Genomic DNA, 25661 nt, shown 5'->3' with positions numbered 1-25661 from the left:
TGAATTTTTGGATTGTTTTCAGACAAGGAAACAATATATTTGTTGCCCGTAAATGAGGACAACAGGAGGGTTAAATAAAGGTTCTAAATACTTTGTCCAAAATGGCACCGAATGATGGCCCAAAAAGCATCACTGTAATAACTCAACGGATCTCGAGACAACATTTAAATGAGCTGAAGGAACTACAAGAGGTGATGTTATGGTTGTAAAGGAGGTCAGTGACATGAGCCCTGTGATGTTCGGTGGCTTCTCCTACTTCTCTGTGGTTTGGTCTGCAGCTCCGTCAGGTGAATTGGAGCAAAAGGCAGCAGCAGCATCAGCTAAAGAACAGAAGGGAGGCTCACGAGTGAAGCTCTGGTTTCAAGAAGGAAGAATGGCATGTGATGATAGTTCACACATCTCCTGACCACAGTGACAGTGATAATTTCATGTTAATTTTGGTGACACATCAGACACTGATGGTCTTTTGCAACTTCTGCCTAAATATGTAGCAACTTCCAAGTTAGGCAACAGCGACTTTGTTTTTAAAAATACACAAGACAACAGGGGAAGTAATGCCAGATATGACCATGGAAGGAGAATGGTTTCTATTTTCTTGCAACTATGACAGAAACACTGACAGAAAACTGGAACATTATTTCAAAACTAAACTTACATTTCAGATAATATGATAGTAAAAGCCTACACAAAAATATATGTATTTTTTAATATCTTTTGTGAAAGATATACACGACTGTTCAAAGGTTTGGGGTCACCCAGACAATTTCATGTTTTCCATGAAAACTCACACTTTTATTCATGTACTAACATAACTGCATAAAGGTTTTCTAATCATCAATGAGCCTTTCAACACCATTAGCTAACACAATGTAGCATTAGAACACAGGAGTGATGGTTGCTGGAAATGTTCCTCTGTACCTCTATGGAGATATTCCATTAAAAATCAGCTGTTTCCAGCTACAATAGTCATTTACCACATGAACAATGTCTAGACTGGATTTATCATTCATTTAATGTCATCTTCACTGAAAAAAATTATTTTCTTTCAAAAATAAGGACATTTCTAAGTGACCCCAAACTTTTGAACGATAGTGTACATTAACAGAAAAAATTTAGAATGATGCCATAGCTTAAATTTGGAAAATAAATTGTCCCAATAACTTCTTCAGTAAAACTTTAAGGATAATTTTCTTCACTATTTTTGTTTTCTGCATTACAACATAGGACTCATTGTGTCATCAGATCAATGCTCTGCTTCTCAAACTTTCAAGCTCTGTCTGGTTCTGTATATATTAATATAATTTGAATATCAGTACAATACTGATGAATATGGTGCTGGACTGGAGTCAGACATTTGTACAGATGTTAAAATTTGAATTTTTTTCTCCTGTGAATCGATTCAAACTCAAGCAGTCCACATCTGAAGAAACGTTTTTGCAGCCACTTTCCACATAATCTTTCTGTATCAGTGGTGACAAAAAAAGGTCAAACAAACACGCAGCTTTAAAGCTTTAAAGTGTTTTTTTTACTTATCTTAACACTGAACATTTTCCCACAAATACAAATGAAACTAGAACATTATTTCACAGTGATAACCTCACAACAGTACATGGTAAACAGTTCTTCATGGAGTGTAACGTTTTTCAAAAAAGAGAACAGAAAATGAAGAGCAACTGAAAGTGAAACCTCCATTTTAAACCTCTGAACTCCAAGCAGTTTCTGGGTGTTTTTCTTTGCTCCTGTGACATTTTTACTCACTGTGGGCTCATTTATTTACTGTAATAAACAGCACAACTATGGCCTAAATGTAGAGAGAGCTCATGCGGTATGACGTATTTATACAGCCACAAATCATAAAAACTGAAAAAAATGTTCATTTCTCCTATTATATTACCAAAAAAAATGAAAAACAATAATTTTAAGTTAAAAATAATTATTCTACTACTTATATTTTTGCTGTGTAAACACAGCCTGCAGTTCAGTCTAAAAGGTTTTGAATTTTTGTTGAGTTACTTCTAAGTTGTGGCGAGAAGCGCAGAATTTGTCTACTTAAAGTAATTTATTAATTTATTTAATTTTGGGTGAAACTGTAAATGAAAGCAATGTGATTTTGATGAAATATTGTTGTTTTAAGGTTAGATTTGCTTAATTTCCCCGCTGGAACGGCACATGATTCTTTAATGAATTGTTGAAAATCCAACTATTTCATCTCTGGCTCTGATAAATGGGTGTAGTTTCTGTAATCCCGTCTTTTAAACCCACTGGCAGGTTTGAGAGTTCAGAGGGTTAAAGTGCGAGATGCAGCACATTGAATGCGACAAAATGCTTCCCTGAATGCTGGCCAACAGTCAGGCAGCATCATCCCATCACCCAAAGTGCTGTTGTGCGACACAGATGTCACCTGCAGAATCCATGACCCTCCCGGCAGGCACTCGCTGTAATGAGGCTTAATGTGAAGTGGAGACCTCTGCTGCTCCCTTCACGTCGACCTTCGTCCACCTCCTCCTCTGCAGGATGAAGTATCATCTGTCGGTGCGGACCCGGCTGCTGCTGTCTTCTTCTCTCTGGTTGGAGGCGTCCTGTCCAGGCAGCAGACTGTGAGGGGCTTCGTGAGAGCGGCGTACCTCAGCTCCACGCTTGGCGCAGCAGCAGCAGCAGAGCGCGGTGCAGAGACGTGTTCGGATGGGCCGAGTAAACAACACAAACATGGTGCAGTTGGCCGCTCCCTGCAAGGTGTTGCCGATACCCTGTTGGGTCAAAACAAAAGGCTTTCAGTGGAGTGGAGCAGCAGTTGATTCTTAAACTGGAGGAAAATGGGTTAAAAATATTTATATATTTATAATCATGAAATAACACAGTTTCACACAATATGATGGCAATATGATGTTGGAAAAGTGTCTAAGAAATAACAGCCTCGTAAAGACTTCATTACATTTTCAGCCTATTTAGGGGGCCACTTTATTTTATTACAACAAAGTTCTGTTACGGATTTGATACAGGATGCATGATGACTGCGTAAATATTCATGCAGTCACAAGTTTACCAGCACACACAACTCTCTCACACAGTCTACGGATGAAGCAATGTTCAGAGGAGAAGTAAACTGCAGATGACAAAAATCTTCTGCACTGGACACGACTGGTTTGAACGTTACACTCACATGTAGGGTGACCAGCACTGGGTTCTGTCTGGCCGGCGAGCCAGCTAGCAGCAGGATGAAGCGCACGGTGCTCCAGATGCGCAGGGCGATGAAGATGATGGGAATGAGTGTGAGCTTCATGTCAGCCATGGAGGAGAAGGAGTGTGATGGAGGCCTGTTGGCCAGGATGGGACGGTACTCTGACAGGGCAGCATGCTGTGCACAGAGTGAGGTCATGTTTAAAAATAGCAAAAAACAAAGAAGAAGAATGAATGTGTCATATAGGCCAGGAGCCCAGAGGGCCTACCATGCTATAAGGTTGTTTTTTTTACACTGTAAAAAAACAACTGAAATTTTATGGATTTTTGTCTTTTTATTCTATGGATTTTTTTTCCGTATTTTTGAAATACAAAAAACTATCAATAATATCATAGAAATAGTTTACATAGCTGATATAAAATACTTTTAAAATCCTGTAACTCTGAGAAACCCCAAAATGTTCCTTTTCTTTAAAGAAAATGTTTTTTTCGTTGTTGTTTTAGTTTTCGTAAACTAATCTGTTTCCACAAATAATTCCTTTATATCTAGAAGATGAAACTGTAAAAATCCAGTTCAATCGTGTAAACACACATTTCTAAAATGAGGTACTAATGGTGGCATTTTAAAGAAGAAGTATCAGTTCTGTTACTTTACATAGACTTGTTTGTTAAATAACCGATATCTTGCATATTTACAGAAAATATTTATGGTATTAGCTAAGACTTTTACTACTGGAAACACTGGGGTTATTTTCAGCCTCATGCGACTGAATAAAAGAGATAATGCAGAATTAAATAATTACTGGGAGTCCTCCTCTTCCTATCAACAATATGATTCAAGATTTGGATAAAAAATAGAAATAAAGAAAGAGATAATTTCTTTCTTCATTCTTGTCAATCAGACCTACAGACATTTGAACTTAAATAAAACCTGAATCTTGGTGAGTCAGTTCTGTTTTTTGTCTAAAACTGCAGTGACGTAGAGATACAGTTTCAGATCAGTGACTGATTACAGATTAATCCACTGAAACTGTCAGGAAAAAGTCAAGAGAAACAAGACGAAATGGAGACATTAATGGCATGTTTACTCTCCAATAACTGATTATTATAACCACCTTTTCATTTTAAGGAACAATAGTTTACAATCTATTATTTCACACTCGACAGCAGAGTGGCGGTTTGTGTGTTTGTAATTTAGAAATGTGTTGGTTCACCATTACACCTCTCTACCTCTGTGTGGTTGTTGTCACTAGCAGAGGGGCGACAGAATATCAACACTATTTTGTATCACTTCTTCTTGTGACACATTTCGATACAGCAGCAAATATTGATCTTTTATTACAACATCAGACGCTCTGAATGGACTTCCAGAATGATTTAACTTACAACGATCACTACTTAATGGCTCCTCGTGGTGTATTTTATGAAACGAATGAGGATAAAAGTGAGCCGGTGTTAACTAATTCACAGTGAAGAGGAAGAAAACTCACAGAGGGACAATGGTGGACAACAATAGATGGCGAAGACAAGCAAACAATAACAACACACACGCGTACTGACTCCACAGTGCAGAGAATAAATACATAATTTCTGCTCTTTGATTGTAGATTAATGTCCTTCAATGAATCACAATTACGATACCATCATTATTGTGATTAGCCTGTGATTCCCACCTCTCGTTAGGAGTGTAACGAAATCTGAACCCATTTTCAAGCAGAAGAAGAAAACGATAAATCAAAACTGGAGCACCGTTTATACACGAAACTGTACTCTGGTTTTGATTTATATTAATACTGTGTACACATGGCTGATAAATGAGGCCTCACCGCTATGTGGATGTGCCTCTTGATCAAAATGTAGAAGACGGGGAGGGTGAGGTAAGCCAGAAACTCCCAGATCTTTCCGGTCAGCAGCATCCACAGGACCCGGTCCGGAGCATGGATCCTGACCCAGCACCAGCCCACCGACACCTCGGATGCATCGTAACCGATCTTGTTGAGGCACACGGCTGCGATGGTGATGGCCAGAGGAACGCCCCAGCTAGAACACGAAACAAAGGGTTAGGAGATGAAGTAAAGCAGTGTAGCATACTGAGGAGAAGAACATTCCAGAGCAACACACAAAGATCCAAAGACTTTCCCAAAGCTGTAAATTTGGTAAGACATAATTTCAGAAGACAGTGGACCCAAAATTCTCCTTCAAATGTAACATCTGCTGATCGGATGTTTCAATTCAATTCAATTTCAGTTCAATTTTATTTATATAGCGCCAATTACATTTTAATTGTCTCAAGACGCTTTACAGAACCCATATGTCTGAACATATTGTTAGATGTTTACTACTAATCGACAACTTACGGCTCTCTTGGAGACAACAGAATGCCTTCTACCTCTACCAGAATCTAGTAAGGGTCATAAAGTGTTGACTGTGAGGAAAACCACACCTCTGCAGAAACAGATTGGCATTCTGACCCCTCTGATCCCCTTAATGTTTGTTCGTAGTATTTGTTCATAAATATTTGTGTATAATTATCATCAGTTCTACCGTGTATTTCTTCGTTTTCGGAACCGGAGGTCAATGAAATCAGAGTTTGTGACTTTCATAGCGAGACTGATCAGTTTCTTTTTCATCAAAGTCCCTTTGAGACTAATGGCGCTCATCCATTAGCACCTACTCAGCTTGACTCGGCTTGACTCGGTTTAGGTCGTTTTCCATTACAATTGATTATCACCTTATCGCGGGTGGAGTCGTCATAGCATGGCAGCAAAACGTAAGAAACAGCAAGCACAAAAATGCACTTTTGAGCTTTTTCAGCTTCTCCCAACACTGCTTCATTGTCCTGCTGTATCCATGGGCAGCCATCCACTCAGAGACCTCCTGATAAACTTTCTCGTTACGAGTCGCACCGTCCAGCTCCCTCTGTGTTCTTTGGTCTGCCACCAAAGACAGAAAAGTCTCGACCTCTTCATTCGCCCACGGTACAGGTCTGGTTGCCATATTCAAATTTTGTAAAGTTCCGTGAGGAGAAATGCGCACCGTCGCTGTTGCCAGTTTTTTTTTTTTTTTTTTTAAATGCCGGGTTTGGTTTTCATGAAGGAGTCGTTCTCGTGCATCGTCGCTTCCTGTCCAATCAGTGGCCTGCACTCTGTAGGCGTCACATTATCGTCTCGACTCAGCTCGCTTGGAACCTCGGCTGAGTAGGTACCAAAATAGTAGCTGGCACCAGGTACTAGGTCCTAATGGAAAACCTCACAAACCGAGCAGAGTCAAGCCGAGTAGGTGCTAATGGAAAAGCACCATCAGTCTAAATTGATAATTTTCTCAGGCAAACTGAGAATAGTTCCCCTAAATTAACAAGTGCAACTTTTATCAAAAAGTGTAGTTTCTACCATTAGGTGTGTTGCAGCCTACACTTTTATCTACACTGTTTGGTGCAGCTGTATGAGGCTAATTTCTGCAACATTTTTGCTACAGCAGCTTCAACTTCAGTTCGCTAAACATCTCCAGTGATCTTTTACATAAATGTTTGGTGGGTGCAGGACCAACAAACACTGCAAAGACATGTGAGACCTTGTGATAGATTATCTTGTACTTAAGGCTTGTGTGCATTAAATAGTGCAAACCGCAGAGTCTGGCAAGTGTTGTTGCTTTATACATCACAAAGCCACATTCTCATAGTGTAAGAGACCACGCTCACTACTTTCCCCATAAAGCACTGCCCCTTCTATTAAAACACCAAGAAGACTACAGTTTAAAGGCAACACATGTCAGATTTGAAATCATTCTAAATGTCAAAGTGCTTAAGGCCTAGCTGTGTGTGTGTACTTTAAATACAAGCCTCAATGAATGGCTCTGTTGTGTGATCTTTAATTCAATGGAAACAAAATTAGAATGACACACACAAGCACTCCAGCGAGGCGTACCTAGGGGTCAAAATGTTGTGTCCAAAAATAGATGGACCACACAGAGCCACAACACAGCGAACCGACTCTCTCCAAACATCTTCGAAATCAACACGGACAGCTCATTAATGTTCAGAAGGAAAACTGAAACAAAAGGATGAAACGTACGTGCTGAAGTCAAAGTAGCTTGTTAAACCTGTTAATAACTTTCATAATGGACACATATTGAACAGTGACACATCATTTAATGAGGTTTTTATCCTAACGAAGACTTCTAAAGCTATGATTTTGATTATTTTGTAGTTGAGGGGCTTCATAAGGAACAAACGAAAAGACATGCATAAAATAATCAGTCTCTGTGTCATGAGTTTGGGACCAATAACATCCTTTAGCCTGTTATGTGGTAAATCAAGCATAATATCAGAGAGAAAATCTTATCATTTTTGCCAATCTAATCAGTTCAAATGTGGCAAATACAGTTCTTGGTCTGTTTTTTTCATTTTGTAATTTAGAAAACAAGTTTACCCCTTCAGGCAAAAGATACAGGGGAAACACACGAGAAAGCAAGATAATGTGAGTTTACGCTTGTTTCCAGAAGGAATTAAAAATAAATGAAAACAGAGGTTGTATGGACCTCATATCTGGAACAAAGTCCAGATCCAGAAAAAGAATTGGACTATTCATTTATCTTTTGCAGTGTTATTGCATTGCACCTCTCGTTTTCCCATTACTCCTCCTCATGAATTTTTCCCTTGAGTTATCCGACAAGGACAAAGCACATTAATAAATATTGTTGTAAACACAGCAGAGTTAACCAAGAGGCTATTTTTCATCTGGACAGATGTTAGGATGTCAGCCTAAAAACAGATTACAGTATTGGCATTAAAACGTTATTAAGATAATGTTTAATCATGAAGAATAATTATAAAATGCTAATAAAGACATCATTCAGGATATCCTTATACTACATTTTAATCTTAGTCTTTTAAATTTTATTAGTTTTTAAGTTATATTTATCTTTTATTTTATATTATTTTGCTCTGTGTATGTTTAATATCATAACACTTTGTCTTTATGAAGTCACAACAAGATGCCCTTTTCAGTTTTCGTAAGTTTCTTTGTTGCTCAGAAATCTTGCTTCTCGTTAGGCAAAAAAACCCTCCAAAACAAAATAAAAGAGTCCCAGCTATTTAAAAAGACAATTCAGCTCAAACAGGCTTATTCATGACACATATAAAGAACAATTACAGGACCAAAGTAGATGCAGTTAAAAAAAAAAAAAAAAAAAAGCTTGCGTGTATGAATTCTTTGCTAGGGAGGAAAGTTTCTAAACTTTCGAACAGTGAAATAATCTAACTTTATTTGCTTAAAATGCATATTGAGGTGAGGCATCTCCTAAAAGTAAGTGGGTTTTTGGTAGAATTAATAACAATAATAATAGAGTAAGAGGTGAAATACAGAAGGAACCAGATGGAGCAAATACTAAGCTAAACTGAGACAGCAGGTTAAGGTAAATCAAATAAAATGTAAACTAATTAAGGAAATGTATACAGCATGTTCTAAAACAAGCTGAGTGCTGTGCAACAATATGTGCAAAGAGCATGACGGCAATAAGATGAAAAAAATACAATTCAAAAAGAAAGCAAAACAGGACAGCAGCTTCATTTCAAAATAAAATGAACATAGAATAAAAGAATATTAAGACCACTCAGAGCAGCCAAAAGCCACTGAAAACATGTATATCTTTTAGATCTTTCTTAAATGTGTCAATGAAGGAGGAACATGTGATTGAAAGAGGAAGACTGCTACTGCAAAGGCGTGATCTGTATAAACCACCAGCATCAATCGTAGAAAATTAGATTCGAGAGCACAGAAGTTCTGAAATCTACAGTGTTGAGACATGCATGCTTACAAACAAATGCAAGAAACTCAAAATCAGTTCTGTATTTAAGCAGACAGCCACTGCAGGGATGTTGGTCAAGAAAGTCATAGACTGCATAGTAAAAATAATATAATTTTATATACAGTCTATGGTAAAAGTGTAAAGATTTCCATGATTTTTTGTTGTTTTTTTGCCTGTTTTAGGAGTCTTGCAGCAGCCTTCTGCACCAGCTGCAGACCAGACAGAGAGTTACAGTGATCTAGCATTGAGGAAGTGAATGCAGTGGTCACAGTCTTTATTTCATTCAACTGTGCAATGTTCCTCATCTGAAAGCAACAACAGTTAATGTGTTTGTCGCAGATGACACCCAGATTCATGACTGTTAGTGGTCCTAAGTAGCTGGAGATGTACTTTGTGGTCCTTAGTTTGTTCATTAGCTATCTGATACACACATTAAAACAGGCTTTATCTTAATTGCATTTAACGTAACCCAGTATCTCCCTTCACATTAGAGTAAAAATCACTAAAATCCTCGTTATAATCCCATCTCTGTTTAAAACTCCCGACACTGTTACCATAGAAACGGTGGGTTTAGCTCTGGGGCAGCTAAAAAGCTAACTTTTTCCTCTTAAAAACACTTCATTTTTGCCTTCGACGAAACTACAGCAGTTCAATAAATACATCCAGCTAAAACCAACTGTTTTAGTCTTTAAAATGTGTTTTTAAATCTTACTAACAAACTTTAACAGAGTAAACAAACTAAACCTGCTCCTGTGCTGTGTTTAAAGAAGCTAGTTACGATGTTGTAGATGCTAACTTTTTTTGATTTTTGCAATGTAAAATTACAGGAAAAATACGATGTAAATTCAGTTCCGGGGTATTTTTCTTTTAGTTTTTGGGCATAGTGAGGTCACCGGGTAAATACCCCAAGGTTCCTCGGGGTATAGGTCACCTCCAACCAGCGAAGCTACTTTAATGAACAGCTAATTGTTAGCTTAGCAGCCAAACAGCTACCAATGTTACGTTCAGCCTAGTAATCTTATACACACACTAAAACAGGATTTCTCTTAATTGCATTTAAATTAACCATGTATCTCCCTTAATATTAGAGTGAAAATCACTAAAATCCTCGTTATAATCCCATCTTACTCCCCTTAAAACTCTCGGCACTGTTACCATAGAAACAGTGGGCTTAGCTCTGGGGCAGCTAAAAAGCTAACTTTTTATTCTTAAAAACACTCTTTATTTTTGTCTTCGACGAAACTACAGCAGTTCAATAATACATCCCACTAAAACCAACTGTTTTAGTCTTTAAATAATTAAAAAAAAAATCTTACTAGCAAACTTTAACAGAGTAAACTGTGCTTCAGGAAACTATGTTATAGATGCTAACTTTTTTATTTTTATTTTTGCGGTGTAAAGTTACAGGAAAAATACGTTGTAAATTAACTTTTGGGGTGTTTTTTTCATTTTGGGGCACGGAGAGGTCACCAGATAAATATCCCAGGGTTCCTCGGGGTATAGGTCACCACCAACCGGCAATGTTACCATAGAAACAGTGGGTTTAGGTCTGTGGCAGCTAAAAACTTAACTTTTTATTCTTAAAAATACTCTTTATTTTTGTCTTCGACGAAAATACAGCAGTTCAATAAATGAATACAGCTAAAACCAGCTGTTTTAGTCCTAGCTTTAGTGCCTCGGGATATAGGTCACCACCAACCGGCGAAGCTACTTTAATAAACAGCTAATTGTTAGCTAAGCAGCCAAACAGCTGCCAAAGTTTACGTGCAGCGCAGTTTCATACCTGACGAAATGGAAGGACAACACCAGGCTGTCAGCGACTCTCTGACTGGACCTGACGATGAAAATGTACAGGTAAACAGCGATGGCCACGGTCCAGAAAAAAGAGCTGGTGTTGGCGAAAGTGGATATTGCTCCTTGGACGACGCAGTCGACCGAGTCGCTGCGGAAAACTCTCCAGACCCCGAAGGCGTAGGAGACGGCGGAGAGCCAGTCAGCCACGGAGAGGTAAACCAGCAGCCTCCTCGGTGTTGTCCTCAAATCCGACCAAATAATGTAGGTGAGGATGATCAGAGAGGAGCCCAGGAAAGACAGGGCGCACGAAAACAGCACGATCACCTGCTCGGATAAATACACCTCCGTCTGATTCCCGTTTGCCATCGTCTGGTGCGAAACTCTCGGTCCAGTCGATCCATATGACTTTTAGCGAACTTCGCTCATTGCTTATGAGGAGGGCAGCCGAGCGAAAAGTTTTCCTCTCCCCGCGTTTAAGCCCTCCCTCTCCGTCTCCCGTCCTCTCTCTCCCTCGCTGCACCAACCAAAGCAGAAGTCAGTCAGCTGGTAGTGGGCAGACATGGCGCTATTTTGGGACGCAATTGTGTTTGCTTGTGTGACCCAAACACACCAGAGGAGGACACATTTATGACACATGACAGCACGGTCAAAAAATTGCTCCCTTCCCAGTCAGAGTTTATATAAAAATGCAAGATCCACAGCCCGAGTTACTCCAGTATAGAATAATACATCTAAATGTATTATATTAATGTGACTTTCAAGGGTAAAATGCAAAATCTAATCAAATTAAACTTGATTTAAACTTGGGAATTTATCAATAGCTTCATATTATTATTGTCATCAATATGTTGTGATTGTTTTTGACTAAATTCTTTTATTAAACCAATACGCCTTCTTCATATAGCCCTTTTCAAACAGTGTGAGATGCATTCCTCTTAAAACCTCAAGCAATAAATTATTTTTGTGACGTGAAAAAATGTAAATAATTTTTAAAAAGTCATTTAATTTCCCCAAATTTCCGAGAAATAATCTCTTGCGTCACCCCTAACTGTCTGGCTACATTCAGAAGATAATGAAAGCTGACGAATATTAATAGAAAAACAAGAGCTTAAAGCTGAACGTAGTTTCCTTATTTGAGAAATGAAACAACTGAGGGCAGGCCTGTTTACATTTGTTAATCTAAATTGTGGCTATCTAAATACACCAAATGTTCCAAAATGTATCATATTAATGTGACTATCAAGGGTAAAATGCAAAATCTAATCTAATTAAACCTGGCCCACTCCTTATTTAAACTTGGGAATTTATCAATAGCTTCATATTGTTGTTGTCATTAATATATTGTGATTGTTTTTGACTAAGTTCTTTTAGTAACCCAATACATCTTCTTCATATAGCACTTTTCAAACTGTGTGAGATGCATTCCTCTTAAAACCTCTTCATTTTTTTAAAAGATCCAAGCAAGAAATCGTTTTTGTGGCAGGGCCTGTAAGCAAAAAAAAGTCATTCAATTTCCCCAAATTTCCCAGAAACAATCTCTTGCGTCACCCGTAAGTACCTGGCTACATTCAGAAGATAATGAAAGATGATGAATATTAATAGAAAAACAGTCTCAAGTGTCACAGTTGAACGTAGTTTCCTTTTTTGAGAAATGAAAACAACTGAGGGCAGTTAGAAAACCTTACATTAAATCTAACACTTTCATTTCATGGCAGGTGGCCTGTTTATATTCATTAATCTGAAGTGTGGCTGTCTAAACACACTAAATTTTCCAAATCACATAGAAGACAGTACACTCAAAAATCAAGCGGAGAAAGGCATCAAAGTAAGACATTAAATTCCCTAGTTTCCAGAAATTGCTCCAAAAATGCAGCCAGCCGAAACATGACAAGTTTTTTCAAGGTTACCTATCAGATTTCCAGGCAAATTGGAGGAGACTTATCTAGAAAAACAGTTTCTTAGTGTCTGACGTCTGTCGACCAGGAGTCCTACATGAGCCATTCACATCCTCAATAATAATTGTTCTGAACATGAAAAAACAAACCTACTCAACACAAATGGGACTAAGCTGCTTACATGACAATGCTGACTGCTACAAATTGTTGGAGAAAGAACGAATGTTTCTAATTTCCACTAAAACTAAGTCATAGAACACACTATATATTTTTTAAGTTGCAGAAGTTTAACAGTAACATCTCACCTGTGTGACAGAAATGGGAAAATTAGAAATGCAGATATTTTATATATAACCTGGCACTGCTCAGTGATTGAAGCGTTTTGGAATAATATGACTAAAATCACTTTAAAGTTATATAGAAAACAATCTTCCACAGGATCCTTAACCCTCCTATTACCTTCAAATTTACGAACATCTTTTATCCTCCAGCAAGTTAGACCTCCAGAAAATTATTAGAATTAAAATTCTTCCCCTAATGTATGTGTCGGGTACTTTGTCTTTTTGTTGACTACCTAAATAGCCCTTTCAATAAAACAGATCTTTTTGGGTTTTTTTTAATGGCTTTATATTATTTCAAAGTACATATTTTTGTTATCTATAACATTTGGAATGAAAAACTATTTATGTTTCAAGAACAGTAACACGTATTATGTTCCAGGTCTGTTTGACCCCAGGAAAAACAACCACAATTTCAAAAGTTTAGGGCTCTAAAACTTTCTGAAGGTTTTAAAATTGCATGTTTTAGTGACCTCAATACCAGCCAACACAACCAAAACAAAACTGTGTAAAATGTTGATATTTCTTGTATGTTTTCTACAGATAAAAGCCTGGGGTCTGATGCGTTTAACGTGTGTACAGGACACTGCAAACACATCATCACATTAATTTTATGTTTACCCAATTGTCCCCATTAAATTAGGAAAAGTGATTAAATATGAAGAAGAAGAAAAAAAGTTAATCATTTATTTAGAGACGTTAAACATCAAATGGGGTCAAATTGACCCCAAAGATAATAGGAGGGTTAAGTGTCTGTCACAGCAGACTTAAAGCCTTTGAAAATGCAGAATTCTGTTAAGCACTGTATTGTCCACCTCTTATTTTTTTTTGAGAAAGACGCTGAGTAGATGAATTAGCATCAAACAGCCCTCCAGAAAAGATCCTCTATGAGGTAAGAAAAGACCAACAATTTTTAGGAAGATTTGCAGAACCCTCGTAGACGCCTATTCTCAACTAAAAATGCAGTAACCTAATTTTACTTTACACACTTCCAAACCATTTTTTAATGACTTTATTTATGATGTTGCAGTGTAAAGCGTCTGTCTGTGCTGTCATTGTTACTTGAAAGGAAGAAAAGAGTGAACATCGCATGTTTTTCTCTTCCTTTTTGAGGAATGCTTTTTTTTACTCCTCGTTTTTACTCCAAATCTTTTTGTTTATCTTGCTTGTAATATCAATACATTTCAAAAATGTCTCATACAGCACAGTGTGTTCTGCCTGTCCTTTTCCCAGATAAAAAAAACAAACAATAATTATAAAGCATGCAAGATTCTAATATAGTTAGATAAAACAAATAACTAAAAATGCTTCAGTAACAACTGTGTTCTATGTGCATCTTCAAGGAAAATGCTGCCGAATTAGGTGCTTCTCAGCTCAAGGACAGAAAACTTTCAGGGACTGAAGCACATTAATTCATTTATAACCTTTAATTGTGCAAACAGACGAATATTTCAACACTGAAATGTCGTCTGTTTGCCGACTTGAAGATTAACAGGCTCCAGTTGCTTTTTTTCCTGTTGTAAAAATGGTTCAAACAGTAAAGGGTCAACACACAAACACACATCAGGTAAAGTAAAAAGATTAAAAAAAAAAAATTGATAAATTAAAAATTGATAAAATGTGCATTTGAACCAATCAGAGCTGGAAGTCATCATTCCACTTTTAAGTCTGAAGGAAAGTGGAAGCCAGTAGGAGTTCTAAAGTTCTAGCAGCAAAAAGACTTTTTAAAAAAGTATTGTTAATGCTGTAATTGAGATCCTTCTTCAGAATATAAAAATATAAATTTTTATGATTTCCTTTCATTCTTTTTGAGTAATTAAATAAATTTTGCTCAGTAAATGTCAGAAAAAAATTTTAAAAATAGCCCTCAGAATCCAAATTAACATCTGCTTGTTTTTTTGTTTTTAATTTCCAAAAAAAACTATTAAATATATAAATTCACATTACATGAAATAGAAAATATCTCCATCAATCGGTGAATGAGTGTAATTTTTGCCTTCTAAATGATTCAAATGATAGATCCATTATCAAAATTTTTGCCAATTCATATCTGATAAAAGAAAAATTTTCAAACCTAAATAATGTGTGTTATGAATGTTACAGTCTTCAGCAAAATGTGTGTGGATTTAAATCACTAAAACATTGCAGATGAAGACACAGTTCACAATAACACACTGATAGCGTGCACAGAGACCGTCTCATCATTCTTGGGGGACAATAAAGGCATTTTTAAATTAAAATATAACACAAATTGATTAAATATGTTCTGCTCACGGTCACCTTGTGCCTGAGAGCAAATTTCCTTCTTATCAAACATTTCATTGGACTCTCAGTTCCCCTATAATAGAGAAAACATTAGTGACATATTTGAGTAATGAGTAACTGCTGCGCTTTTTGTCCGGCCGTTAATTCTTTGCTGGCCTTGTAATTGCAGTTTGCCAAAGAGCTGAGCTGCAGGAAGGTTTGAAGCTGGTAGAGCAGTGACCTTGTGTGAGAGCAGGACTTCTTTACTGCTTCTGCATTGCTGCAGCCCAGAAAAAAACTGCAACTCCCTTTCTGTGTTTGCAGCAATGCAGTGGAACATTTTTTTTCCTGCAGACTGCAGCAAACATCTGCATTATCATCAGAATCAGCAATCAGTTCTGAAAGACACACAAGTTTTCCTCCCATGAGGCGTTAACATTAAGTCAAGTGAAGATTGCGTAGATCAGAGGAACACAATACGTTCAGCTGCAGTTTGCTGAGTGAATGTGCACCTGGCTCATCTGCTCTCATTAGGTCTTCTTGTATTCACATGGCAATGTTGTTTTTGAGAGTCTCAAAGTGCTTTTTACGCAGCGCAAAGTGGTTTATACAACACACATAATTACAAAAAGCATGTGTGATGTGAAAACAAACAAGGCAAACTGATAAATCCGTCTTTATGCAACTTTTATTTACCCTCCTTCTTCTTTACAGTTATAAATTCTGACATGAAGAAATGACTAAAGCAGCTGATGTAAGAATCGATCGAGAAAATTCTTGAAGCAAAATTAAATTTGGTGACGAAGAAAACATGCGCTTGCAACATAAAAATAAGGGATCTGAAGTCACAGTTAGCCAAGCCATCTTTTCTGAATGAAAGGGATTAGAAACTGTCTCAATGAAAACAAAGCAAAAAAAAAAAAATACAATGTAGGTTTTACAAATTGGTGCAGTGCTGGATGAACAAAAGCATGCTGGGAGGTTTGCTTTCAGTCACAAGATGGCAGCAGAGGATCACAAAAGTGCAACACAGTGCAGAAGTTTGCTCCAATTGTACATGAAAAAAGGCCATGCTTGCGGTCGATCTGTCTTCTATTAAATCTGTATCAGGTAAAAACTTACAGGATCCGCGTTTTGCTGAACTGCAAAAATGCACTTTTCCTTGATTTTTTTTCCCCCGTGTGACGCCGATGATCCCAGGGCCTCTTATTGCGAAGAATTTCTGCGGCAGTATACTTGCTGATTGCTTCGTTCTCACTCCTCACAACAACCAGCTAAGACACTGCCAGAGAAACACCCACAGCAGCCGCGTCCGACCATCCTTTTTTTCTGCCTCAGCGGGATCCCGGCTGGTCTTTGCTGCACATTTCCACCTGCGAGTCTGGCACTACGGACTCCTTTTTTAATGCCCAGCTTTGCGGTGTTGTTGGAAGGCCTCGCACTAAAAAGCCCCCGAGGGTGGTGTGGTGCGTTGCCAACACGAGGAAGCTCTAAAAGAGAAGCAAAAAAAAAAAAAAAAAAGATTGAAGAGCAAATATTTCATGGGATCAAACTAATTGGGCCACATGTAAATGCATGCAAACTTCCAAATGATTTAATTCGCATATAGGCGATTTCTACTGAATTAGGCAGCTTTCAGGAATCTACGCTCCGCCGCCCAAAGTGACCCAGAGTTTCTTCCCAAACTGATCTTCGACTAGCCTTTTGTGCAGCATCACTTTAAGTGCACATAACTTGGGCAAACACAAACACCCCCGAACTAAGAATAGACTTGCCATGACTCATGATTTTGCAACAAAAAGCTCCGTTTGATTTAGCTCTCGTCTATTTGTGTGTGCGTCTGTTAGCTTGAGTGCCATACGCTGCTGGACCCTGTGTGTTTATGCACCTCAGGGACAACAGCTAAAATCCCCTTCGCTATCAGTTGCGTTTGCTCGCTGCAGTGCTATTTTTGGGCCCGGCTGACCATTCCATACTGTCCTCCCCCTGTGGACTCTGCTTTGCTGACAGGACAACACGGATACTAGAGACCAGTGGGCAAGATGCTGGCAAATGAAGGAAGAGAGGGAATTAGGAAGGACAGAGGGATGCTGGATGAGCACCCTTTATCTGCTGCTGCGTCTTTGCTGTTCAGATCTGCAGGGAGGCCATTTCTGGTGTATCTTATGACGCATTTTTTTAGGTTGTATAACTGGAAATACCAGAGCTAGATTTGTGGTTGAAGGATTTTGACCTTATTTGATGTCAGATTTGTGACGCTCTGATACAACACTCTTCCGCACCGAATATTTATCCGTCCGTCCACGTCTCACAGACACATGTGATGTCCACAGACAAACACACTGACACCTCTTGACCTGCTTTCAGTTGCCAAACAGCCGCATCCCTTTTGTGTCTTTGTGGCGAGTCAGATGCTGCCTTCGCTGAGCACATGATGACAGGAATGCCTTCCTGCTCGGGCCTTGATGTAATCCCTAATATAGGATTGAGGAATGCCAGTGAAAACAAAAGCCTGCCTGCTGAGTGAATGACTGGCTACCTCACCGCTTCACACAGCAAACAGCAGTAGCCGGCTCGACTCACACGCCTCCCAACAAACATGCTTCAGGCCCCAGGCTGAGTCCACCTCTACCGACAGAGTTTCTTCTTTTCTGCTCTATTGACCAAACAAAGGAATGCTGTAGAAAATCTGTGCACAAATATTAGTGGTAGGTGTGGATGGGTGTTTGTGGAGTTTGTCAGGTTAAATACGTCTTAAATTAGAGTTGACTTTAGGCCCAAAACTGGTACAAATATCAGACAAATACACAACATGAATAGAGACATATCTACTGACTACCTAATTATTTTCTCAATTGACTGATCTGGTTCAAAATTATTCAGTTCGCTTTCACACAATGCAAAAGAAAACACTGCCAATCAAAAAATGAAATAAGGAAATATATGTGTGGTGTTTTTTTCTCCCTAAAAAAAGTCTTTTTTATGTGGTTATCTAAAGTGATAGAAATATATTTTCTCATTGACTGACGATCAAATATCGATCGGCTTGAAATTCTATAATATTCTATAATATCTATTTTTTTTCTTTGCTTTTTTGGTCAGATACTAAAATGTCACTAAATATTCTTTGATTATTGACCAAAAATTATTTATTTTCCTCCTTTAAAATATACTTTAACCTCCTAAAACCTGAGCTTTGGTTGGGCTGCATTTTAGATTTCTTGTAGTTATTTGGGATAAGGAGTAACCAATAAATTAATAATTGGATAATATCTAATATGCGACTGTCATATTTATTATATTTTATTACATTTGTACTATATTAATATTATATTTATATTGTTATTATTATTGTTTTTATTTTATTATTATAGTTATTATTATTATTTTTATTATTATCATTATTATGAAAAATATGCTCTTTTTGAAAAAAATGTTGTTTTAGGAGGTTGAATATAAATTTTTAAAAAATATATTAAATATTGTGATATTTTGATAATATTAGAAAAAGTTCTTGCATTAAAGTGACCCGAACGTCTGATTTAATTAAAAAGCTCGGCTTAATTTGTTAGATGAAAAATTAAGTATAAGAGAGCACAGCAAAGTATTTGGTTTAGTTGATGATATGAGTCCTCGGTCAAAACCCCGTGAAGCAACTAAAAGCTTAAAATGTGTCATAAAAATCATCTCACTTGAAAAAATATTTGCAGAGAAGGCCTTGACCGATAAATCATCAGCTGATATTGGCTTGTCTCTGATATAATAGCATCATTGTCTGGTATGGAAACTTTCTTTTACAGAGCATAATACAGAAAAATATGCCTGATATAATTTAGAAATGACGTAATAACATAGTTTACACCGGAGAGCACCCCATTATTTACAGTACTAGAAGCAATGTCTGCAGTACATGTAGCAGAGTATACATTATAGCTGAGCAGATTGTGGTGCGGAGTCGAACTTTGTCTTCATATATAGATGAATATAAGTGGAAAAATGTCATTAAAAATTAAATATAAATAGAAAAAACATAAATTGTAAAATGTGTTCTCAGAAAGTAAAAATGTAAGTAGACAGTGTTAATAAATTGCAATATTGTATTTGTAAACGTAGTTCTTGAACATTATTAACTGAAGAAGTAAAGTGAAGTTTGTGAAATATGCTGCTAGACTGCTATACATATAATTGATGAGAAATGTCACAATTTGCCACCCCGTATAATTTGTTTCGGCAACAAAAACTCCACTGTTACATGTCAAACACAATGCATGCAGTGTTTGTCTTGTAAAGACGTTTGTTTAAGATACTGTAGGGCTTAATAAATCCACAGTTTGTGACGTATATTTAACATATAGCATCACAGATTCTGAAGGTTTTGTCTTGCCGCTGTCGTCTTAGGGATTTGCTCTGGGGATTCAGGCCTTATGGGTTCTGTAAAGCGTCTTGAGACAACTGGAATTGTAGTTGGCGCTATAGAAATGAAACTAAATTGAACACATAGCCTTTCTGCTGTCAGGTCTCAGACTGTGGAATGCTGAGCCCCACATTCACCCAACCAGCCATCACCATCCCTGCACACTTCCCTTTACATCGCTGCCCCTCCTCGTTCCTCATTTCTCAGTTGTTCCAGTGTCAGCTAACAGCTCCAACAGTCATGCTTCTCTGCTCCACTCCCATTCCACAAACCTAATCATCTTATAGCTAACAATGACATTAGTATTTACTGTAGAGCTACGTTCCTGTGCGCTGTTACACATGACGTGCATGCTGATGGCCGCCTGTCGCTGGAGCTTAGCCTCTCCCAAGGTTTATGTAGTAGAAACATGCGTATTTATTGTGCTTTTTAGTCTCAAATTAACATGAATTATAAGAAATAATGACTTTGATTTGTAAACTTCTTTAAAAAACTGAGTGGGTTGTGATCCGACTGAATCTGTGTTATCAGTGTTGTGTGTCAAACCTCAGTGGTTTTGAGTCCACACCAGCGCTGGTTACCAGAAAACCCATTTGCCCCAGTAACTATCTGCTTGCTTGACCACACACAAGTAAAATACACAGATCATAGTACACTGGACACTAAACGATTATCATCTGAGTCACTGAGTGATTAATGTGTTTGAGGTTTCACAAGCCCACATGAGTTTTTGCTGTAGAGCTTATCAGTAGCATGTGATTATGTGTGACAACATGGACAGTCTGGCCCTGTTTATCTGCTTTTCAGTGTTCGCTGTACGTAATCATGTTTCGCTTCCAGACTGAAACCCTGGTGACGCTTTTCCTTTGAGACTGAGAGCTGCTTCAAACTTCTGTCAGTCCCGAACAGAGACTTGAATCAGATACAAATCGGAGAGCTGTTCCTGAGAGGCGGCCTGCTGGGTCTCCTGATGGAAATGTCTCTTTATTCTCAACACGGGGAGAAAACAATAACAAAAACAGCTGTCCTTCACTGTGAGGATCAATCTGTGGTCATACAGTGATGGCGGATGCCCCGGAGGGTAGAGGAAGGGTCACTGGTGCTGCTCTGTCTGAGCCGAGGTTACTGTACCACTGTGTAATTGGTAACTGTGTTTGGGTGTATCTCAGTTCTCAGCGCTGACTAACCTTTTGTATAGTTACCATGGCGTCATGTTAGCATCAAGACTCGGCTTGGACGCTTTCACAACGCTGAGAGCTGTAACATTTTCACATTTACACTTGAGTTAACTTACAGGCCTCAATATGCTGATCCGAAGGCCTCAGTTTGGCATCTTTTGATTCCCTCAAAGTGGAAATGTGTGAAAACAATTTACCTAGACAATCGAAGAAGCTGCAGTAATATCTGTGAGAGGCATTTAGTAACACACAGACACTCACCAGACAGCAGCAGCAGCAGCAGCTCCTCCATCCACCCTCAGAGACATTAACGGGACTCTGTCCATGGGTTGCTGCAGGGTTCCTCCAACACACTGGAAAACTGTTGACCACCAGCCTCTTCTCTCTCTGCTTCACTCAGGCAGCACAACAAGTCAAGGCATGTTCCAACACGCCACCAGCAGCCGGATGGGGTGTATGAGCCTGCTCCTAGACCACAAGAGGGAGGAGCAGAGGATCAGAGAAGGGGGGAAACCCAGAAAAGACCAAGCATGACTCAGCCTGCTTCAGTAAGTTAGCATAGCATTCACTTGATAACACAAGAAGGAGCCGCCGCTTGATGGTACGTTAAGCTGGTTAAGGAGATTTCTTTACAGAGATGTTGTGAGGGTTGGTGGCAGCTGAGTGAAAAAGTGTTAAATTGACCTGTCATAGCATCTGTTTAGTCCTAGATGTGGAAAAAAAGCCTCAGATCAGTGTCTTGTTCCTGGTTAAAACTAAAATCTCAGTCTTTCCTGGCCAAAGCTGAAGGGATTCTAGTAATATTTTGTATTCAGTTTAGCTGTTCTCGCTCTGCTCTTATTAATAAGTGTTCCTGCTTAATCTTTTAACACAGCCCATACTTTATAGAAGCTGTAACCAGGCACCAGCGCGGCATACTAATGAAAGCTGCTGATTCATCAAATCATATTATAGACTAACCCTCAGTAGGTCACATCAATTACAGATGAAGCCCATCAGTATGAATTATAAAAATGTGAAAAATCATATGGAATGCATTGGCAAAGATGTGAAAAACTTATGAAATATATTTTTTTCTTCCTGGAGCGGTGACACTTTATGTTAAATCTAATTTTAAAAAGTGATTTCTAAATGCAGTATGGAAAGAATTGTCAATCTGATGGATCACAGATATACAAGTGTACACTGCATGCTTTTTAGCCACAGACACGTTCGGCTGCATCAGATGTGCAGAATCATCACCATCCTTGAGCGTTAATTATTCGGAGCTGCACTGATGTTTTGTTTTTTTTTTCTTTTTACTAGAGGCGGGGTAATGCCAGTTCATCATTGCTGTAGTGGAAGTTGATCACTAGGCAGATTCTGGGTACAGTGGCAGGAGCCAGCTCAGCAAAACTCACCTGCTACAATATGGTCTGAGTTTGGCTGCCTGAGCATCTCTGAAGCACCACACTGTACATCACTGGTGCTGCTCTCCACTGCAGCCTGTCAACAGACTGATGACCTTATCAATGAAAGAGCAAAGTCACTATGATGTTACGCCCAGAAAGAACTCGGAGCACTTTATGGCTCCGCTCGGAGGTTTGTCTTTGCCCCATAGACGGCGGAGCAACTTTGTGAAAGAGCAAGCGACTGCTCACTTGATTGCAGACAGTTGCTTTAATTTATTGGAAGTGGTGATGCGGCACTGCACTGCACTGTAGCACTCTGACGAAGTGCCAGCAGTAGTTTCACCAGCTGACTTAATTAATGGAGGCTCGAACTGTATGTTTACACAAGAGAGAAATGTGGACGACCACTGAGCTCGCCCCACTCACAGGAAATTATTTTCTGCACTTTAATAGCTAAATCGTCACATAAAACTGTAATTTATTCGTCTTCCACCTGGGACACAGACTGCAGCTGAGGCCTCACATTTGCATCTGTCAGTCAGGGGGGAGTCGAGAGGGGGGGAGAAGGAGCCCCCAGCCCGGCAAGTTCAAAGCTTGCTGCATTGATTACATCATCGGAACTGGAGTGCTGGAACGGGACAATGCACCATCAGAAGGGGGGGGCAATCAGCTAATCTCACCAGTGCCTCCCCGTGGCGCTCCATGGGCAGAGAGTGTGTCTTTTTCTTTCTCTTCTGCCTCTAAACTCAGCTCCGTGAGACAGAGTGAGACGGCCTGCTCTGCCTCACTCCGTCCACCATGGCGTCACGTGACCGAAGGACTGTCTCTGTCTGAGAGAGAATCATAGTGTCGATGTGCATCCTCCTGTTCCCTTGCATTTGCATCTATGTGTGTGCATCTGTATGTGTGTGTGAGGCTGTGTATGTGTGTGTGTGTGTGTGTGTGTGTGTGTGTGTGTGTGTGTGTGTGTGTGTGTGTGTGTGTGTGTGTGTGTGTGTGTGTGTGTGTGTGTGTGTGTGTGTGTGTGTGTGTGTGTGTGTGTGTGTGTGTGTGTGTGTGTGTGCGCGTGTGTGCTATTAGAGGCCGACACTGCAGGAACTCAGCTGCTGCAGGACACTGCAGGATTGCTGTTCTGCTGCCGGCTCACTGGCTCTTGCTTTTTTCTTTTTTTTCCCTCCTCCTCTCTCTCTCTCCTCACTCTGTTCACTCAGGCAAATTGCTCAAGGAGGATGGTGAGAGCATGTGCTGCATACTTTTTCAGCAAGGGGGGTGGAGGTGGGGAGGAGTCGAGCAGAGGAGAAAGGAGGAGGAAGAGGAAGGAGGAGGAGGAGGAGGGGGCACAGAGGTGCAAAGCATGCCGGTGAGGCGCTGTGCTGGGCAACTGTACCTCAGAGAGAGACTACAATAGAGAAATTGGAGACGAGGAAAGAGGAGGAGGAGGGAAGAAGAGGAGCGAGAGAGAGGGTGGGAGGTGGGGGGAGGGCAGAAGTGAGGTGCAAGGAACATCAGGTGAGTGCGGCAGTTTCCTCTGCTGGCGGTGCAGCACCCACCCTCAGTGAAAGTGTGAGCAGGAGAACTGCAGATGTTCCGAGATGATGTCAGGCTCCGGATGTAGTGTGGACCTTTAGTGCAGTTCGCTACCACCATCATCATCATCATCACTTGCCTGCCTGCAGTGGGGGGAAATCTGAAGGCCAGAGAGATGCTCTGGACTCACACAGAACCAGCTGACGGTGCAGGACCAGCAGCTTTTTCAAGGTCTTAGCACAGTTACCTGAGGTGAACTCACATCTGACTGAACCTTCAAACTGACCTGGCTGGACTCCCCATCCTCACCTTCCACACTGGTTTTTAGAGCACCCACTCACTTTTATACGAAGCTTTACCTCCTTAAACTATTTTTACGTCGCTTTATGAAAGGCTTGGAGTTGAGCTTAGACGCTGCAATAAGACAAAAGAAGCAGCACTGACTTTTGGAGCAGAGAGTAGCTGAGGTACTGCTGCAGCGATATTACTGAGTGTCAGAGCGGTTGTCCTCTGAGAAATCGTTTTCTATCTGCTTTTACCCGAGAGACACATAAATCTAAATGTCTGAATGCACAAACACCTTAATGCACTTTGTCTCACACAGTTTGTGCCAAACTCTTCATAAAATTCCTCACAGAGCCGCACTCTGCGCCCTTATCCACTTACAGGATGGTACAAAAGTCCTACTAGCTACAGCACAACTTCATGACTGCACCACAGCTCCCCTGTCCCATGCAGGCCACTGTAGCCTCATTCTCTTCCCCCTGATTCAGCACTCAGACAGCAGCATCCCAGAATCACAGACACAGTAGATCATTATTACCAGTTTCCAGCATCATTTTCACAAATATGTCAAATAGAAACCTAAAACTGACGAAGAAAAGTAGAGAGCTAGGGATGTCTGCGCTCTTCTAACAGCTAGGTCAACAAAGATAAAAGTCTCCTCTAGTGGAGGGAACTCTGCATCCCTGTGAGTTTTTTTGTCCTTGTGTCAAATGACGAGTCCCCTCAGCCGCTATCTGACACGCCGGCTGCTATTTCCAGCCTGTACCATGTGTTAAACATGGATGAGGGAGCAGTGGAGCCTGACTGCTAACTGACTGGCTGTCTGGCTGGCCGCTGCTCGCTTATTACTGGTGCAGAGGAGGCTGAAACTGATGAGACAGTAGCAGCCAGGAGCTCCAACACTGCAGGCATGCACACCGACAAATCAACTCCCGTAAGGCTGATTAAAGAAGTGCACCGTCCGTTGTGAAAAGGAAGACATGTAAGAAGATAGCATACAAGGTAAATAAGACCAGAGAGGAAAGGAAACGTATACCTACAGACGAGTCTCGGGACCGTAGCACCGGCAGGGAGGAAAACTTCTCTGCACTCACTCTGAGCCTCTTGGTTGCTGGTGATGTTCTTTCATGGCGCGGCAAAGTTGACTGCAGCATTGCCTCCTGAACAGAATGACATTGTTTGCACTCTCTCTCTCCCTCTCTCTGCCTCACTCCTCCTCCTCCTCCTCCTCCTGTACGCGCTCGCTCCCCCTCCTCTTCTTTGCACGCTTGCTGGCAGCACAAACTGCACAGCTCAGCAGTGTTCCCCCACTGCCGCAGCAGATCCTGCATGAGCTCTGCGTATCTGAGTGGGATGGGACTTTTAAAGGGGAACGCAACCTCCAGGGTCAGTGTGTGTGCACATCCTCAGTCCGCCCTCCTCTCCTCCCTATCCTCCTCGGCAACCCCTCCTCCCACATCCTCAGCAACCCCCCCACCCCAGAGAATCATCAGTGTAAAGGACTCCTCACCAGAGAGACCCCCTCCACGCACCCATAACTCTCCATCCCGCTTTTTATTCATTTTCACACCACAGCAAAAAGCTGTTTTGAGATATGAGGGTGCTCAAACCTC

At 40.0% G+C, this 25661-nt stretch overlaps 1 protein-coding gene and 1 long non-coding RNA gene across 2 annotated transcripts; both read right to left on the bottom strand.

Annotated features, from left to right (window-relative positions):
- Positions 1-1498: 1498 nt before the first annotated feature.
- On the bottom strand, positions 1499-11295 carry gpr157 (G protein-coupled receptor 157). Its single transcript, XM_023272579.3, has 4 exons — positions 10766-11295; positions 5004-5217; positions 3161-3355; positions 1499-2747 (listed from the first exon to the last, which is right to left on the bottom strand). Exons 1-4 carry the CDS (start codon positions 11140-11142, stop codon positions 2523-2525), a joined length of 1011 nt encoding a protein of 336 aa, XP_023128347.2. The 5' UTR covers positions 11143-11295; the 3' UTR covers positions 1499-2522.
- A 4628-nt stretch (positions 11296-15923) lies between these two features.
- On the bottom strand, positions 15924-25334 carry LOC111570049 (uncharacterized). Its single transcript, XR_002746250.3, has 3 exons — positions 25089-25334; positions 21107-21313; positions 15924-16743 (listed from the first exon to the last, which is right to left on the bottom strand). It is a non-coding gene; the product is annotated as an uncharacterized LOC111570049 (long non-coding RNA).
- Between the last annotated feature and the right edge of the window lie 327 nt (positions 25335-25661).

The sequence above is a fragment of the Amphiprion ocellaris genome, chromosome 8 (assembly GCF_022539595.1).
Source record: "Amphiprion ocellaris isolate individual 3 ecotype Okinawa chromosome 8, ASM2253959v1, whole genome shotgun sequence".
Taxonomy (NCBI): domain Eukaryota; kingdom Metazoa; phylum Chordata; class Actinopteri; family Pomacentridae; genus Amphiprion; species Amphiprion ocellaris.
Note: the sequence above shows the minus strand (reverse complement) of the source record. Positions and strands in the feature narration are given on the sequence as shown.